This window comes from Perca fluviatilis, chromosome 3 (genome assembly GCF_010015445.1).
Source record: "Perca fluviatilis chromosome 3, GENO_Pfluv_1.0, whole genome shotgun sequence".
Classification (NCBI taxonomy): Eukaryota; Metazoa; Chordata; class Actinopteri; order Perciformes; family Percidae; genus Perca; species Perca fluviatilis.
In genome coordinates this window covers 34,990,309-35,008,728 of record NC_053114.1, presented here as the reverse complement: position 1 = coordinate 35,008,728, position 18,420 = coordinate 34,990,309, and the positions used below count along the sequence as shown (strand labels likewise).

Genomic DNA, 18,420 nt, shown 5'->3' with positions numbered 1-18,420 from the left:
ATTTGTAGTAGAAGGACTGACAAAAAAATCTGTGGTATGGTCTCTTACATAACCACATCTTTAATGCCAAGCGTTCTAAACTTAACCTCACATGCTATCTAAATCTCATGGTATTGCTGTTCATTTCAGACTGAGCATATGTGTAGGAGAGTTACAGATGGCTCACTTAAAGCCATCTTTTAATTACACTCAGCAATTTCGTAGTGGTTTTGAGAGAGCCTAGTACATGGGTGTGACATTGTGACTGACTTGGCATAAAAATATGAATCCCTTCAAAGCTTTCTCTCAGCACGAATTCTCTGCAGTGCACAGTGGTTCATTTCTCTCTATTCAGTGCTAATTACATTCACATTATCGACATCAAATTAATAAAAATGCACATTTTCCAGAAATATTTTCTCAGTAGGAATGCAATATAAAATAATCATTCTCTCTCACCATACAACAGTGCAATATATATCCATTACAATGTAACAATAAAAAACACTGCAGGAAGAGGAACTGAATACTTTTTGATTGAGTGACAAATTAGTTAAATAATCCACAGCCTTGGGGTTGACATGGGTTGGTGTTTGGCATACTGATGAAAATGTGTCAACAAGTTAGTAACCAGTCACAGTGAGATATTTTCCATGCAGTTATAAGTCTAAGATAAGCAGCATTCCATGGCATTAACGTGGAGCAGATTATGACTTATGAGTTATAATGTTAGAGAAGAAAAACATGGTTCTGTGATCACTTCGAGGAGAATCATTTGTCGGTTTATCACACCGTTTTCACACCTCGTATGTATACACCACAAAAGCTAGGTTTACTAATATGGCCTAGCAAGCACAAATAAAATAACTGATTTTTTCTGTGTGAGATTGATAGTTGAATGTTGATAACCATTGTTCCACATCAAGTCTGATTGCATGAGTTATAGTTAGCTTAAAAACAGTTTTTAGCTTAAAATTTGCCTTATTACATAAAGCAAAATCTGTATTTTTAGCAACTGGTTTTTGAAACACAGGATAGAAATGTCAGCCCATGGCTCTGGAGCATAAAAGTGTTCAAACACAGCTAAGCCATCAAGAGACCAGAATTCATAATGCACGCCGACAGGGGCCAAAACCTCCGGGAATCTGGGATGCTAAAAGGAGATTTTAGAGAGGCTTTGCATCGTGAGCAGGGAGTCCTCATTCCTGATTTGAATGACATAAACATGGCAAATATAATCCACCTTAATCGCTTCATTTTTCCAGTAGATGAAACCAAACTAGAGGCCATGCACAGAGCTTACTTGAGCTGTGTGGTTTGTGTATGTGCATGTATTTGACACAAATAAGTAATAAGTAAAACATTGTATTTTCTTCTAATGATCAAGTAATTAACTATTTGTACCGGTCAGAAACAAATAATGTAACATGATTAACTAATGCAATTTAAATAAAGATGGCAAATGATTATAGATGTGGTTAGCCACCATAGTGTATTATTGGTTCAGTAAAGATATACATTCTACATTAAATAATGGTTAGTATTTAATAACATATGTTCAACTTTGGAAATGTGTTCTTGTCGCTATTAAAAACTGTCACTCCTTACTGTGGGATTGCCTAAAGTCTGTGTATACCGGTATATGGGGAGTTAAGAGGAAGAAAAGTGATGAACACTTCTGATGACACTGAAGCCTAAAACAAGTTAATCTACTTAATATTCCTTCCATTTGACTGACTAAATCTTATTTTGTTTTTACTACAATTGCATTTTTAGACGTCTTGTTAAGTAAATAAAAGGCAGGATGTGCCCCGAAGCTCTACTTGTTTTGTCCGTATTAGAGTGTGGAGTACAACTGATGCCCAGTTGGAGTGATTCATATTAATGGTTGTAGCTTTGTATTTTGCTTGTGTTATTTTATTCCAAAATGAAAAGAAGACAAAGCCACATGAGTAGAGGTCAGACAGAACCTGTGGTGACTGGAAAGGCCCTTAGGCTTTCTAGACATTTTCATCTTGTCACATTCTTATCATGTGATTTGTGTCTGCCTCCTATAGCATAGGCCATTTATTTTGTGAAATGGAACAAATGTATCTTATGCAGAGGATACTAGACAGGTTGAAATAAATGCATACAGTGGTTATGTATGTTGACAAAACCAACAAAGAATGAGTAAATGGATTCAAAATTAATTAATAATCATCATTTGTTTCTGTTTTTTTTTTTCATTCCTGTGTTTACTTTTGCATTTCTTTGGCCACATTAGTGGTTTTGATATTTTGGTATAATATTCAGACCCAGACTGCAGACGCTTAGGTATAACCTTATTTGGCCACTAGAGTAGGAGCCCTTGAGGTTTTTTTGTACTCTTAACAGTCAAGTAGCGCTGTAATGCTACTACTGTATTGACCCGAATAGAGTACAGTGTTTTCTTTTATTCTATAGATTACTTTGAAAAACAAGGGTGACCCTGTATTAGAGGACCACACATTTAAGTACAGTAATTATACCAGTAGATGGTCTTATTGAATGAAGTAAATATCAGCATGTTTGAAAGTGGTCCTATTCGTGTAAAAAAAGTTATATGGGTGGTTTACAGCCTTAATACTGCTAGGCTGGATGGGCAGGTGCCCTTATACAGTGTGTCTGCTTGAGTGACTCAGTCCAAAAGGAGAAAATAATTTGAGGGTGTTAACATTTTTGTTTTAAATGATATGTCCGTTACCTTAACAAAATAGAAAGGGGGGTATTCCGCAAGCAGGAGCCACAGTTACCCTAATATTGTGAAACTGAATCAAGGCATGCAGGTGGTTTGGATTTGAATATGTAAAAGTACAATTGAATATTAAGAAAATAGTAATGTTTTTTATTAAAAAGAAATCTTGATTGGGCTTTTAATATGACTAAAGATTATGGCTCCTTGGAGATATGTACAATCCATGTCAAAACCTATTACTGTAAATCGACCACCTGTGGCAACATGTAAGACTTTGTGGGTTTCAACCTAATGAAAAAGGAAATGAATCAAGACACGTCTTCATTTCACCATAACTGGTACAAAAATAAACTTAATTTACTGTGTTGATATCGCCGCAAAGATCATAATGTTTTGGATGGCTGTAGGCGCGTAAAAAACATACAAGTTGACAGAAAAAAAAAAAATCTCTGAAACCATGCAGGATCTCTCACTTACCACCCATTTAGATTGTGTTGCCATTTGGAAAGAAGGGGAAAAGAATAGTAACCAATTAAGTTATGTCTTTTTAAATTATGTTTAATAGCCACAGGCTGATAACCCCACATGTGTATGAACATTGTTATTGTGCTATCAACATGGAAACAAATGTGCTGTTACCATTGCCATTAGCACAGCACACCAATAGCCAACTTTTGGAAAGGTTAGCTGGAACGACACATCGTAACACACGTAAATATTTGCATGGAATGGGTTGATGCGTCGCACTACTAATGTTCATCCCCAATATGGCGGCTCCTGCTCCTGGGAATGCTTAAAATTCTTTATCAACGCCGCTTTATCAAACTCTTCAACTCCTTCTTCAGAGTGTCAGATATTCTGATTCAATAGACTGGCCCCTGGACTTACTGTATTTCAAACCTTTCAGCTGTTTTATTTATTCATTATTTATATTTTCGACGGTGCGATATTCACTGTGTGAATGCTACAATAATAATTCAACTGTGCAATACTGAGGTTTACATACATTAATACTGTATTTATTAATACCGCACATTAGATCCCATTTTTCAGCACTATTATTATTTACAATGTTGTATATATTTTAGTATTCATATTTTCACATATTTCATATCTTCTCTATTTTTACGTATTGTTTTAGTATAATGCACGTATTTTTGTTTTTATTTTTACATACATATTTCTTATCTCTATTGTGTTAAAGGACAATTCTGGCGCAAAATGAACCTAGGGGTTAATAACGTGTACTGAGTCGAACGTTCTCTGGGATCTGTTTTCATGCTAATCGAATGTGTCTCTAGCTTTTATCAAGCTACCGCAAAACCGATGGTTACCTGCTAACGCTAGCTTCCGGGGCACTTTGTAAATCACTATTTTATACCACTAACAAGGCTCAAAATAGCACCACACTGATGGCGCCCTAATGTAGACACGAACGCTACAGTCTTTATAATCTATCTTTTTAATAAACTGTCTGTACACTTACAAAGTTCTAAATACTTTGGTTTGCATGTAGGGACCCTCATTATGCTACTGTTGAAGTGTGGTGCTATTTTGAGCCTTGTTAGTGGTATAAAATAGTGATTTACCAAGTGCCCCAAAAGCTAGCGTTAGCAGGTAACCACCAGTTTTGCGGTAACTTGTTAAAAGCTAGAGACACATTCGATAAGCATGTAAACAGATCCCAGAGAACGTTCGACTCGGTACACATATGTTATTAACCTCTAGGTTCACTTTGCGCCGGAAATGTCCTTTAACATATTTCCTATTCTAATTAATTTCTTATTTCTGTTTGTTCTTATAACTTCTCTAATTATTTCTACTCAAGAGGGGGCAATGTAACAAACTGCCACGATCAATAAAGTATTTTGATGGATTGATTGATTTCCAGCACATTTGCAAATTGCAAGCAGTTTGTTTTCTGTGCATATGGATCTATAAAACTAAACAACGTAGATTTACCTAACATGTCACGCTGTAAGTCAGTTTATGCAACTGTAGATAAGATACCACATTTTGCCATATTGGAAAGCGGTCAAGATCCGCTAGTAAACAAATACAATGTATTGACAGCTGACTTCTCTACAAAATGGACTGTAACTCGCTTAATTCTTAACCGAATTCTTTGAAATTTGGTGTGCTATAAATGTGAGAAATCGAACATGATACTGGTTACTAGGGCTGGGCGATATGGCTGAAAACTGTATCACGATATAAGTGTTTCATATCAGTCGATATCGATAATTATTGATATTTATTATGACCTATTTAAAATAAGGACCAGGAGAAAAATATATTAAATTTAAACATTTTTATTTTAAACTTAACCTTCCTCTGATTATAATCCCCTCAGTTATAAAAGCAGAAATGTCAACACAACCATGGAAATCAAAATTAAAATGTAAACATAAGTCTAAAATCACAGTGAAGAAAGAATAAGTACGAATTTCTTAATAAGGTGTAATAAAATGGTGCAAAGTGTTAAATATAAACATAGAGAAACCTGAAACCTGAGAAGAACTATTTTCTGCAGGTTTAGTGCTAGGTTGGTAACCTGGCTTCTGGACAGTGCTCAGCACGTCTGCCGCCGTTATTTCTTTGTAGCGTTTAGTAAGGCGCTGATGCAGAGTACCTCTCCATGGCGGTCTGCTGCTTGTGCGGTGTTGCAGCTGCAGATGTTGTTGGACGTTGCTGGCGAATACGGCTTTGCTCCAAAGTGTGAGCGCGGCTAAGGTGGTGAAACAAGTTTGCGGTAGTGTTGGTGGGGACGACGGTCAGACTTATAAAATCCCCAAAACTGCCATACTGACTTTTCATGTTTTATCAACAATTTCCTCGCTCGCTGCGGCACTCACTTTCCACTTATCGCTACACGCCGCCGGTTCTGTTATTGTAGAATGGTAGAATCCAACACGCGAGAGCGATGTGGCGCAACCAAACTTGATACTGTTACATGATTGGCTGTTAGAGTGTCACTCCCTACGTTGCTAGGTTACCAGAGAGTGAGTGCCTTTGTTCATGCAACCAAACTTGCTTCGCAACTTCTGGTTTCTTCCGAAGAAGAAAAACAAGTTATCGAACGTTTTATCGAACGCATTTTCTATTGATATTGATTACGTGTCTATCGCGATACATATCGTTATCGTTTTATCGCCCAGCCCTACTGGTTACTAAATGCACTTAAATTCAGTTACTGGGGGCGTCACTGGATACACATATAACAAGTCCACCTCTGTTTTAGTTTCAGTTTCAGGGCAGTACAAAGGTAATGTCTTTTTAAAATATTGCAATACCTTTATAGCAAAGACATCACACAACAGGTTTCAAATTGCAGTGTTGTAATTTAAACATAAATAATGTCATATCTAATTTCATATTGTATTTATTAATGCCTACTGCTAGTAACAGAGAAAAGGTTTTCTTACCATCAATAATGTCGTCTGGCGTCTTGCGTTTCTCGTACACAACAATGATGACTACTAGGATTATAATTTCTGCGAGCACACCCAGGAAAGGCCAAAGCGGTGCAAGGTTGCTGCGCACCCGTAGTATAGTGGTCTCAGCAGTGTTTCCAATCACATTAGTTGCATTGCATTGGTATATTCCAGGATCGGTGTTTATGTCCAGGTTTAGTATGTTGAGCTCTGTGTAGTTGTCTCTGATTGTGATGAAGAAGCGTCCAGTAGAGTTGTCAATGTCCTGGAACACAATAATCATTTCTCAAAGTTGATTTGAAAATGTTAAACAAAAGTTGCATTGTTGCCCTTTATTATTTCTACCTACTGTACCTATATACAGTATATGTATATGTATATATAGGTACAGTATATGTATATGTACATGTATATAAAAAAGGGCTGTCAACGTTAACGCGTTAACGCATGCAATTAATCTAAAAAAATGTACACATTATTTTTTTTATTAAGTTTGACCCCAACCTCTTCCCGTTATTACGCTTCGTGTGATACGTGTGGCTCGGCAAACAGCGCACCTAATCGATGACAACTGGCAGCTGCACTCATTCACTTTGCGTGTTAAAAACAGCAGAAAGGCTTTGCCGAAACGTGCTAGCAAGTTTCTTGAAGTTGCAAATGAGTGGGACATAACGGGCAAGGTCACAACTATAGGAACAGACAGCCCTTGCAATATGATTGCCGCTGCAAGGAGTCTACCATTTACCATGGCATTTGCCATGTGTGGCGCACTTGATACAAAGGCTGATCATGTGGCTTTACGGGACAGCGTTTTAGCCAAATGCCGTAAAATAGTCGTACACTTTAGACACAGTCCCGCAACCACAGCAGAGCTGAAAGCTCAGCAACCCTCTCATGGACTAATAGAGGAGTCCCTCGTCCAGGATGTACTGACACGCTGGAATTCAACTCTTGGAATGATCAGGTGGATTCAACACAACAAAGATCCACTGAAAGCAAGGCTGGCACAGCAGAAGCAAAAGTTATCCATGCAAACCTCAGCAGAATATGACAGGCTGGCAAAGTTAGAAACACGAAAAGGTGAAAGACTGAGAAGAAGTGAGAACTTAGACTTAGACCTTAAGTGCTTGCCCAGAGCAGAGAGGGGAGAGGTGCGGCAAAAACTGAGTGAGATGCTGAAGGATGGATAACCTGCACCACAGGCCTCTGGAGAAAAAGTGGAGCCAGAGCCACCAAAGAAGAAGATGGCCCTCCTACTGATGGGATCAGAGTCAGATTCTGATGATGAGGTACTGTCCACAGATACACCTCTAGAGAGGTACAAGGCAGAGGCCTGTGTCAGCATGGAGACTTGTCTACTACAGTGGTGGTTGTCACAAACAGGTGCTTATGATAAGCTGGCCCATATTGCAAAAAGGTAATTGGCTACACCTGGCTCAACAGTGCCATGTGAGAGACTGTTCTCTTTGGCAGGCAACATTCTGCAGAAGAAGAGGTCAGCTCTATCATCTGAAAATCTGCCTGAGCAACTGGTTGAAAGAAGACTAGACTGTATGATTGGTTGACAGGAGGCATGATGCACAGATGGACACTTTTTGAAGTAATTATGTTTAACCAAGAATGTAGAGACCATTCTCTCTGTCTCTCCACATACATTATGACAGTCTATTCCTAAAATAGGCCAACTTATTGTTGCATTCATTTGAGTTGATGTAACTATGTAAAAAAAAAAATTACAGGTAAGCTATTTGTGACTTTGTAGCAGACATTACTTTGTAACAGTTGTTAGTTACTGCTTCATATTGCTGCAATTCATATGGATGCTTCATCAAATTAAGATTGTTATTGAACACTTGTTTAATAAATGTTAATGGTTGTGATAATAAAACTGAAGAATTTGTTTCTTAAACAAGTTTGTCATGCATTTATATATTTCAACACTGCACATAGTCAATTCTAGTGTTTAAAATTTGCGATTAATCGTGATTAACTTGATTAAATTTTTTTGATTGACAGCACTAATATATATACTGTATATATATGTGTGTGTGTGTGTGTGTGTGTGTGTGTGTGTGTGTGTGTGTGTGTGTGTGTGTGTGTAATAATACCATGTAGGATGTTCCGTCCACTTTACGCCATGTCCAGGTGGGATGTGGGTAACCAACAGACTTGCAGTAAAGCATTCCATTTTCTCCTTCGTTTTTATTTTCACTTCGCTTGTGGCCAGTGATATCAGGTTTTGCTGGAAAGGTAAAATAAATGGATCATTAGATGAGTTGGCAGAAGTAAGACACTCAAAAGAACGTTTTAACTCCGACCAGATGGCATGAATAAAAAAAGCATGATTGGCTGCTCTGGCTATGGTAATACATTGTGTTTTTCAGATGTCTATGTAAGAGAGTGGAGTGTAATTAAGAGTCTCTATAGTGGGGTTGATACACTATAGTGGCATGTAAATTTTCTTCCGGAAATGTCATAACTTAAAGCAATTACAGTTGATAAGAAGGATAGTTAGTGGGCTGTTTTCAGAGATAAAAAAAAAAAAATCATGCATCACACTGCACTATTTAGTTCAAGGCATGTCATTACTTCATATGTACTTAACAGTATCTCACACAGAGGTTACTGAATTTTATTTATCTTATTCTAAGGTAAATGGGTATCTACTTCTGTATTTGCAAATAAACTTTTAACATCCAATCATTTTAACACATACTGTAGCATTAATTATATTTTAAGTATTAGACTACAGCTCCCATTAGTCTTTGACACAGGCGTGCGGTCAAAACCACATAGGGGCAGTAGTTGATGAATGCTTACAAAATAACTTGCTAATATAAAGAGGTTGTGTTAAGTAGAAGATAATAGTAGTTTTTTTAGTAGTAGATACCTGATAAGCTTAAAATATAGACAAAATAATCCGGTATGACATTTCAGCATATGAGAAAGGTAAATGAAAGAAACCCTATTTGTAAAACTACATTGAGTCTAGTAGAACAGAGGCTTGCCTTATAAAAAGTATAGTTTTGGGTGTGCAGTTATTTTGGAACCACATTTACCCCCACCACCAAATCCCAGCAATGGGGAATATCACCCTGGAAGAGATAAAAGCATTCCAATACAATTCATAATGAGGTCAGGGAAGAGGGGGATCAGTATGATATGAGAGTTTCCAGATGTTCCCTTTTAAAATAATTCCACAGTGAATTCCACAAAAGAGATTTTGAGCCCAAGGAAAATGGTGTCAAGTGTTCCTAATTAATGAAATAACTGATAACAAAAATGCAACAAAAAGGTTATGAATTTAATAAATGTTGGCATATGTCATTACGCACTGCAACAGATGCCAAGTCAAAGTGATCTATCAATAGAACATAGTCTTTCCCAAAAGTGAGACACAGACTCTCCATGTAACTCTGCACAACATCAGGAAGATAACTGTTCCTGCTTTTCCACTAATCCTCAAAATTACAATAATTCCTTCCATGCAATTAAGCAGGATAAGAGAAAGGCCTGGAGTGAGCATTTTTCAGCTGTGTATGGATAATGAAGCAGGAGGGGTCTGAGCTCTTTGGTGACATCACCCCGCTCTAATTATGGTACACACGTGCTCCCAGAGCCTTATCCTGACTGTATTATCTCAGTGACAGACAGTACAGAGACAGCCCTCAGAGTGGTGCTTAAACACGCAGAAACCTCCATTTCACACTCCTGACTACGATTGCTGTGGTTATTAATCTGTGTGAGCAGAGGAGCAAGGTCAAAACTGTCAGAAAGAATAGAAAAAAGCTGATTAAGATGACACCAGACATTAATGGGCCATTTAATCAAATCCTTCATTAGTTGCTTTGTGTTTAAGTGGCTACATGTTGAGAATTTGCCAATCAATATTTTTTTTTTTTTTAAGGAAAATGTGAAATTATTAGCATGGATGTTAAGAATTTCATAGAGAAATGTGCTTAATGTTTACTGAAATTTGAGAAATATAAGGTACCAAATATGTATCTGTGGTAAGCTTAGTATCGCAGACAATAAACCACAGAGATGGCTGGGACGGGATTCAGAGCCTTAATCCTACAACATCACAGAATCCTCCATCTGTTGCCTCTGAGCTGAGTCCTGCAAGGATGAGTGTGCCAAGGACACTGTAGGCGAGGGATCTCAGTGAACTGTTGCCAGAAGCGCAGTGCAAAGCTGGCTAGCATAACAGCGGGCTTGCTACCTGGGTCACAGAAGATCTCAAACACCTCTAGATAATTACAAGAGTGTTTAATAACTGAAGAAAATGCTTTGTAAACGTCAACACATTCTGTTATTTTAAGATTTTTTAGACATTGCATGTCGGCCTATTTAAAGGGCATGCATCATCAGTTTAGTTGAAAGACTGACTTCTTCCTCCAGGGGACAAACAGCAAGCTTCAACAGTCACAGGCCGGCAGTCTAGTGATGGCGAGCACACTTCAGTTTGAATGGTGATGAGTCCCATCATCACACAATCCAGTGGAAGCAGAACACACATGGTCATCACCCATGTTATGCAATCAGGCAGCGCTTTAAGACAGCCACGGAATAAGAGTCAGGGCATGCTCAGTATGCACCATAGCCATGCCACAACAAATTGGCTTAAGCACTACACACGGGCAAGCTTCTCTTGAACAGGGTTTCACTTGCCCTTTCTCAGAGAAGAATCCTTATTCAAGTTGATGGCTTTGCTGTCAGCTTGAATGAAACCAACACAGTAGTTCTTTGGTTAGGTTGTTTTGCTATTACATAGACTGTCCTAGTTCACTTACTCTACTTAAACCATTATTAGTTCTATGAAATATAAAAGTGATTTACAAACCTTAAATCGTTAGTTCAATTCAATTTTCAAAAGTGTATAACTGCTCTTAAGGATGCCTCCTAGTGGGGTTTGTGTTTGCGGGTATTGGTGAGCATGTGCAGTGCAGAGCAAGATATCTTTTGGGGCATTTTAGCCTTTAATAGACAGGATAGCTGTAGACAGGAAATGGGGAGAGAGAGACAGAGGGGGGACATGCAGCAAATGGCCATAGGTCGGACTCAAACCCTGAGCCGCTGCATCGAGGACTGAGCCTCTGCATATGGGTGCCCGCTCTACCAGGTGAGCTACCCAGGCGCTGGGCGCCTGTCTATTTTGCCTGTTGTCTCAGTGAAAGCCAAGAGTGACAACAGCCTCAGGATTGGCCATTGTCATCTGCACTGCACTGGATGAATTCAAACATCTTCGTCAACAAGGACCCTCTTTACAGAGCTTTGAGTGGTTATCTTTCTTAGGAAACCTTTATCTCTCCATCTCTCAGTTGAAAACCACAATAACATGGCAAAAGCAAAAACTAAAACTAAACTAAAGCCAGAGCTTTTTCAGAATTTGAATACTAATACTAATACTACTAATACTAATAATCATGGTGGAAATCAAATTGCCAGACATTGGCTTTTTTTTTTTTTTAACAAGTGATATTTGATGTCATGCATGTAACAAAGGTTGAGGTGTTAAGATGTGACGGATTAATCTTACCTTTTACTTCAATTGTAGCATTTGCATTCGGTGCCATGTCAAATGTGTAAACACACATGTATTCCCCGGAATCATCTGCCCGTGGTTTAGCAATTCTACACACAAAAATACAAAACCAATTTATTCCATAGTCTTAATTTACCAGTCACTTGCACTGTGAGTAGTCAAGTAAATTAAGTCAACTTATGTCAGTTTAACTCTAGTTATTAGTTTGGACATGCAGTTATATTACGTAACAGTAGCTCTGGATTCTGCAAGGAAGGGCACCACGGGCATTTTAGCTGTAGACTTCAGAGTAATACTGATGTAATATGACAAGGAATAGACCAATTGGTCTTATCTTGTGGCTAGGAAAAGTCTGGCATGTCTACGGGGGCGACAGTAGCTTTGTGCTCCAGTGATTATACTTTGTGACAGAAGGAACTAACAACTAGTTGGTACTTAAGGTATGGTCATTTGTTGTAGTTAAATGCATAGGTAGCTATACTTCAGTATTTGGCTTAAGGCAGTGATCAAATAACGTTCAAAAGTTGTTTTAGTCGTGCAACAGAAAGCTCAGATTGGACAGATAGTCTATCTAGCTGTCTGGATTTACTACAGAGATCTGAGGAGCAGTTAATCATAGTCCTCGTAAATCGTCCGGAGGTTAAAATTTTAACACAAACGAAACGGATGAAGTGGACATCCGGCTGAAAAGAGTGAAATCCGGCGGAATTTCCGACGGCAACGGAGAAATCCCAGAAATGGAACATCGTGGATGTAGACTAAGCCTAATGTTACTACTGTAAATGTTTAGCTTTACAGATATCACACATAGCTAATTAATAATTCCAGATACATAACACATTTTTCAATGTGCATCTCAAATCACATTTTCACTTAATATGACCACTACTACTGACATTACTAAATATTGTGCCAAAACATGAACAATAACGTTGCTGTCAGTGGGCTTGCTAACGTTATCTACCGTTACCCTAGGATACCGTTACCTGAAACAGGGGATTTAACGTCACCACTCATTTTACACACAGTTTAGCAACAAAACAAAATGCTGAGGGAACATTACTAGGTTTTTTCCATTTTGGTTTTGGGTCGTATGCACCTAACCTGACTCCGCCAGATGGATTGCTTCACATTTGCTCGGCATATCCATCTGGGAACTTTCTGTGGGAGAACTATTGGGAAGGGGCGAAAATACTGGTTAGCTGATTGGATAAACCAATTTGGTTTTTTGTTTATTTGGTTGCCATGACTTCGCGAGTGATGACGTCCTGTCACTGTTCCAGTTGCTCACCCTCAAATGGGAGAGAGAGCGGATGACTGGTCGCTTGAGGCGGTGCCCCGCTGCTAAATGTAGATAGCCGAAACCCTGAATGTCTATGGAAAATGCACAAAATATGCACATTAACTACTTATTGTAGAACAGGGAAATGTCTGCAACACTGTAGTCCGACCCATTCAATACTGACTGTCAGTTATCCAAGCTGAACAACAACTCTGATTTACGATTTCTGAAAATGTGAGCAACGCTCCTATTTCAAATATAGAGACCAATCAGTACACTGCCTTTGTCTCAGCAAGGTTCTGCTCTCCAACAAATTTAGAGACCAATCAGTATACTGCCTTTGTCTCAGCAAGGTTCCGCTCTCCAACATTTTTTGACAAGAACTTTACCAGACCCCCACTGTTTGAGACCGAGATGTGATTATGCAAGACTACCTCAGCATTGCTTTTTGTTTGCGTAGCCACTTCCATTTTAAAATAAGCATTTAGAAAAATTGTACATACATTCTTATTCACTTTCCATTGCAGGGAATACTTGTCTGCAATTTCCTCTCACCAAAACTATATCCTACTTACTACATAGAGGCAAAGCTGTTTGTCACCTGTATGCTGTGTTCCTCTGCTCTGTCCGTGTGTTTGTGATTTCCTTTCCATTCTTCACCCAGAAGCTTTCCTTGTGGGGAGTGTGGGCAGTGGTGAGGTTACACTGCAGGGTAACTGGTTTGATAGGGGTGTCCGCTGATAGGATGGTCTGATCAGAGGCATTGATCTTTGGTTCTGGAAGACAGAGACAGTCAAACCTTATCACAGAAGTGGGGCTCAACGTTGTTTTAATGCTTCCTCCCGTGCTATAGTAGCTGTAGGCTGTATGCTGTTTTATACAATCTGTGTAGGAGGGTGTCTATGAAGTGAAGACAAATGTCCACCCAACAAACAAACAAAAGACATAAGTACATGAACAGCTGTTAAGCCTTGTGTCGATCATTTATCTTTAGAGAAAAAAAGTAGTGATTAAGTAATATTTCTGGATATCAACATAAAGAGTATAAGAGAAAATGCTAACAAAACATCTCTCTTATATTGTGGAAAACTAAATATTAATTTATCTCACACCTATCTCTTGTTAGAGCACTGCATTCATACATGCTTTTCTGAATGCTCTAGTTGTACAGTCACACTGACTCTAAGAGGATATTTGACAGATAGACAATATACCGTAGCTGATAACTGCAGTAATTTAAAGTGCTCATATTATGCTCATTTTCAGGTTCATAATTGTATTTAGAGGTTGTACCAGAATAGGTTAATGTGGTTTAATTTTCAGAAAACACCATATATGTGTTGTACTGCACACTGCTGCAGCTCCTCTTTTCACCCTGTGTTTTGAGCTCTCTGTTTTAGCTACAGAGTGAGACATCAAACTTCTGTTCCATCTTTGTTGGGAGTCGCACACACGCAGTAGCTAGGTAAGGACTGCTATCTAGTCCGTTGCAGAGCATGAGGGCGTGCCATGCTAGCAAATAGGCGAGCATTATAACGTGTCACAAAGGGACACACGTTCGTCACAGTAGTAAAGGCTGGACTACAATTGAGCTGTTTGGAGCAGTTTGTGAAAAGTGTTTTCTGTTGGAGATGGTAAGTCCCTTTGGGGTGGACTTTGGGCATTTTCACTTTGTAAACCTATAACATGCACAAAAAAGATAGATAACCCAATACAGTAAAGGGGAAAAGCAAAAAAGCATAATATGAGCACTCATTTTAAAAGCTCATATTAAAAGCCTCTCAAAGATGGCTTACCCTATGCTTGCATGTGAATGTCATCAGAATATACAGTGTATTTGGAGATCTGGGCTAAAGATTTATATAACACTGAACAGTCCTTTGACATTTAAGATTACTGCTGAACAACTACCTACATTACTTAACTCTTTACATTGCTAAGCAATGGTTACTAAACGATACCAGGGTCCATTTCTCAAGGACGTTCAGGGAAGCAGGAGGTGTCATCTGAGAGCGAGGCGCCCTTTGCTCTGCCTTGAGTAGTGAGCAGGAAGCCTCCTGCGCCCTGCCCCTCCTCCTCCTTCAGGGCGGGCCAACCATGGCAACGGTGGAGCCCCCGAGGGGAGGAGCAGAGAGGAGAAGCATCATAATCCTACTACTGGCTGCTGCTACAAGGCCACTAGCAAATGGGTGGAGAGGGGAAAGAATGGCTACTGAGACCTGCAAGTGACTTGTATTAGCATTCATGGCACCTTCTTGCAATTCTGTTTACTCAATAGCTAAAGGGATTTCTCTTCCCTCCCCCCTTGCATCTCTCCCTCCCCCACCAAGCAGAACCACATGTACTATTAATAGTATCTTCGAGACATGCATACACACACAACAATGAGGTACATAAATTAACATTTAGCAAACACGGCACAGTGGTCCACGGGCAACTTAACCAGAAGGTTGTTTGTCGGACACCTTGTCACAACTTAAAATGTGGTAACTGTTTCATAATGTATCGCCATATCAGAATGGAACTACATATAAAATGTTGCTTTAAATTAGTCAACCTGATCCCCCCTTTCCTCTTGTTGGTACAATATAATATATAGTGCTGCAATTAGATCAAGATTGTATCCAATTAACTGACAGATATTATATGAGGGATGTTACTTTATTAAATTGCCAGTTTTGATTGAATGTCAAGTAGGGCTGCATTCTGTTACATTTGTCCTAGGTGTTAGGAGGCATTATATCATTGTAAAAGGCAAGGCAGGCCCCATTTGTGATGTTGTATCACAATACTAAAAAGTGGCCCCAAATTGTGATATTGTATCACAATACAAAAAGTGCACCACCAAGGAGATGTCCCAGTAACTGTGCTGGCAAAGAGAGAATAGTGGGCCTCCTGAGCACGTGGTTGAGCTAAATGGTTTGAACCACTCATTCTTCATAAGGATATGCAATTTTCAATACATTCTTGTTAGTTTAATACACATTTGTGTTACTTTGCAATACAAACAGTAGAACGTCACATACCATTATGACTGTTTTAAAAAGCAAAGTCTCACAAACGTGCTTACTGTAAAATAGCTACTTTGCTTTGAAGTACACAGTATGTCTGTACTCAAAATCCACTGAGATCTATTTTATTAGTTAAAGTGATACTACATAGAAAATACATGTGTATGTATTTATGAAACACTCACCCCTTGTAGGCTTGAAAAGTGGCTGAAAAAGGTTTGAGGTTTACTTTTTCTCAGAGAAAGAGTATTCAGCTTGAATTCATATGGGCCACAATGAATTCGGAAGGTGAAAAGCTTTTCACTCTGGAAAAAAGTGGAAAATCATCCACAGAAACTTTGCAAACCAATCCTGCACCATGATCTACTTTTCTGATTACTGTTTGTATTTTCAGTTACATTCTAAACAGGATTTTCACCAAAATAACCAAATACAGCTAAATGAACTACTTTATGGAAGCTTCAGTTTCTAGAAGGGTAATGGCAGTGTGACACAGATGCACTGTATTTAGCCATTTGGTGTACCAACCGACAATGATGCAAGAGTGGGGAGAGACTTTCTACAGATGTTTTGAAAGCCTACCACCATTGGAATTAATTGTATTTGACATGAATTAAAGCTGACCACAGCTGATGTTCTTTGTTAAAGCAATAGTGGAACATTTAGGAAATGTGCTTCTTTTGCTTTCTTGTTGGAGTTGGAGGAGAAGAACTATCCACAAATTTTTGTAAACTGAATATGTAGCTACATCCAGGAGCCTAGAAGCTTAGCTTAGCTTCAAGAATAGAAACAGGGGAAAACAGCTAGCCCTGCTTTAGGAAGTCACTGCTCTTGGCCCATAAACTAGTCCGGCACAATGAGACGTTTTTACACTTGTGTACAGATATAACAAACAAGATATAACAGGTCAATTAATGAGCTTTGGAGGTGGCTGTTTTTTTCATTGGGGCAGGGCTAAGCTAGCTGTTGGCTGCTGGCTGTAGTTTAATAGTTAAAGTATCGACACGAGAGTGGTATCGATGTTCTCATCTAAAATAAAGCAAAGCTTTGGCAAATTAGCGTATTTCCCAAAATGTCGAATTATTCCTTTAATTAGAATACAAACATTACATTGAGAGTTTCATACCCAAAGGATACATTTGGGTAGCGTATCACTTTAAGCACATGTAGAAAGTACATGTTAAAAAGATCTATCTTAAGTAGATTTTTGGTTTTTAATTACAAATCCAAATTTTTAATATTACAAATCCAAATGCCAAAAAGTTCTGATTAAAGACCTTTGTAATGGGAATGAAATACTACATAATTACAGTATACTGATTCTGGGTATACTGATTAAGAGCGATCCACATTAACAAACTAAGCCAAAAACAAGACAATCTGACTTTGTCGTGTTTCCCCAGTTACAAACTATACATTCATATCAATGGGCTATTATGTATAGCCTGTTATATACATGTAATAACTTGGATATTACATGTGTATATGGAGAACATTTACTCCTCAGTAATGACAGAATATATTTAGTGAGGACTTTCAGGTTTAATAAGTTACATTGTGGCAAGAAAAGTGGGAAACAAGTAAATGTGCTGCTGCACTTCTTATAATAGTCAATCAGCCCTACACCTTATGAAGTAGTGCTAACAGAAATCAAAATTTGTCAGTCCAATCAGAAGAGCCAGCATGGATCAAACTCCTCTAAGCTTCTCAGAGAGCTTCACCATTACTAACAACATTCCACATATCCCTGTGCTCCAGTGGGCAGAGCACTGAAGCATGTACAGATTAGAAGGGTCCAGTTGAAATTCAGTTTGTTTGAATGTTTATGTGCATAGAGCAGAAGGTTAAAGGATATAATGTCATTACTGATTCACAGTCACATGCTTGATGGCTGAGAAGGCACAAGGTTACACAGTGCACAGGCAAGTCCAGAGAGACTGTTTTGTAGAAGTGAAATCTCTGCCTCATCTGAACGAGGAATGAGACTCTCAAGGCTCTCATGTGGCCTTATCCGTTATTGGATTACCACACGCAAATTTGAAATCAGAACATGTTTTGCTTTTATCAGGAAAGACTTGACAGCAGGAATCACTCTTTTACACCTTAACGGATCCCTCCTTGTGTCTTCTTACAGTCCCATTTACACTGTACCCAGAGTCAGATGGCCAAATCAAAAGCACCATTACTTCAAAGCACCACTAGGTTTCCGCTCCATTAAGCAGGCAGGGCTTTGAAGTAAATAAAACAAATAATGTAACGCAGGAGACACAACATAATGCTAAGGGAATAAGTATCACAAATAGATCTAGAAATAGGAAATTGGTGAAATTAGGATACAGAGAACAAGATCATGATAAGAATATTGTGAAAAGACACATGAGACAGTAAGAACAAAGGTTTGGGGTGGGAGAAAAAGAAGAAATGTAGATAGAGACTGGGTAAAGTTCCTGGGT

The 18,420-nt window shown here is 38.6% G+C and overlaps 2 protein-coding genes across 4 annotated transcripts in view; one reads left to right on the top strand and one right to left on the bottom strand.

The window, feature by feature from the left end:
- The window catches only part of rec114 (REC114 meiotic recombination protein), a 56,646-nt gene that overhangs the window by 12,576 nt on the left and 25,650 nt on the right, over positions 1 to 18,420 (top strand). The window lies entirely within an intron of this gene.
- nptnb (neuroplastin b) overlaps positions 1 to 18,420 on the bottom strand; it is a 39,728-nt gene that overhangs the window by 1,931 nt on the left and 19,377 nt on the right. For all 3 annotated transcript variants that reach the window (XM_039795771.1, XM_039795770.1, XM_039795772.1), the window contains 4 exons: positions 13,558 to 13,732; positions 11,669 to 11,763; positions 8,238 to 8,371; positions 6,121 to 6,394 (listed from right to left, as the gene is read on the bottom strand). In XM_039795771.1, coding sequence (XP_039651705.1) covers positions 6,121 to 6,394; positions 8,238 to 8,371; positions 11,669 to 11,763; positions 13,558 to 13,732 — 678 coding nt within the window. The remainder of the gene's footprint in view (positions 1 to 6,120; positions 6,395 to 8,237; positions 8,372 to 11,668; positions 11,764 to 13,557; positions 13,733 to 18,420) is intronic.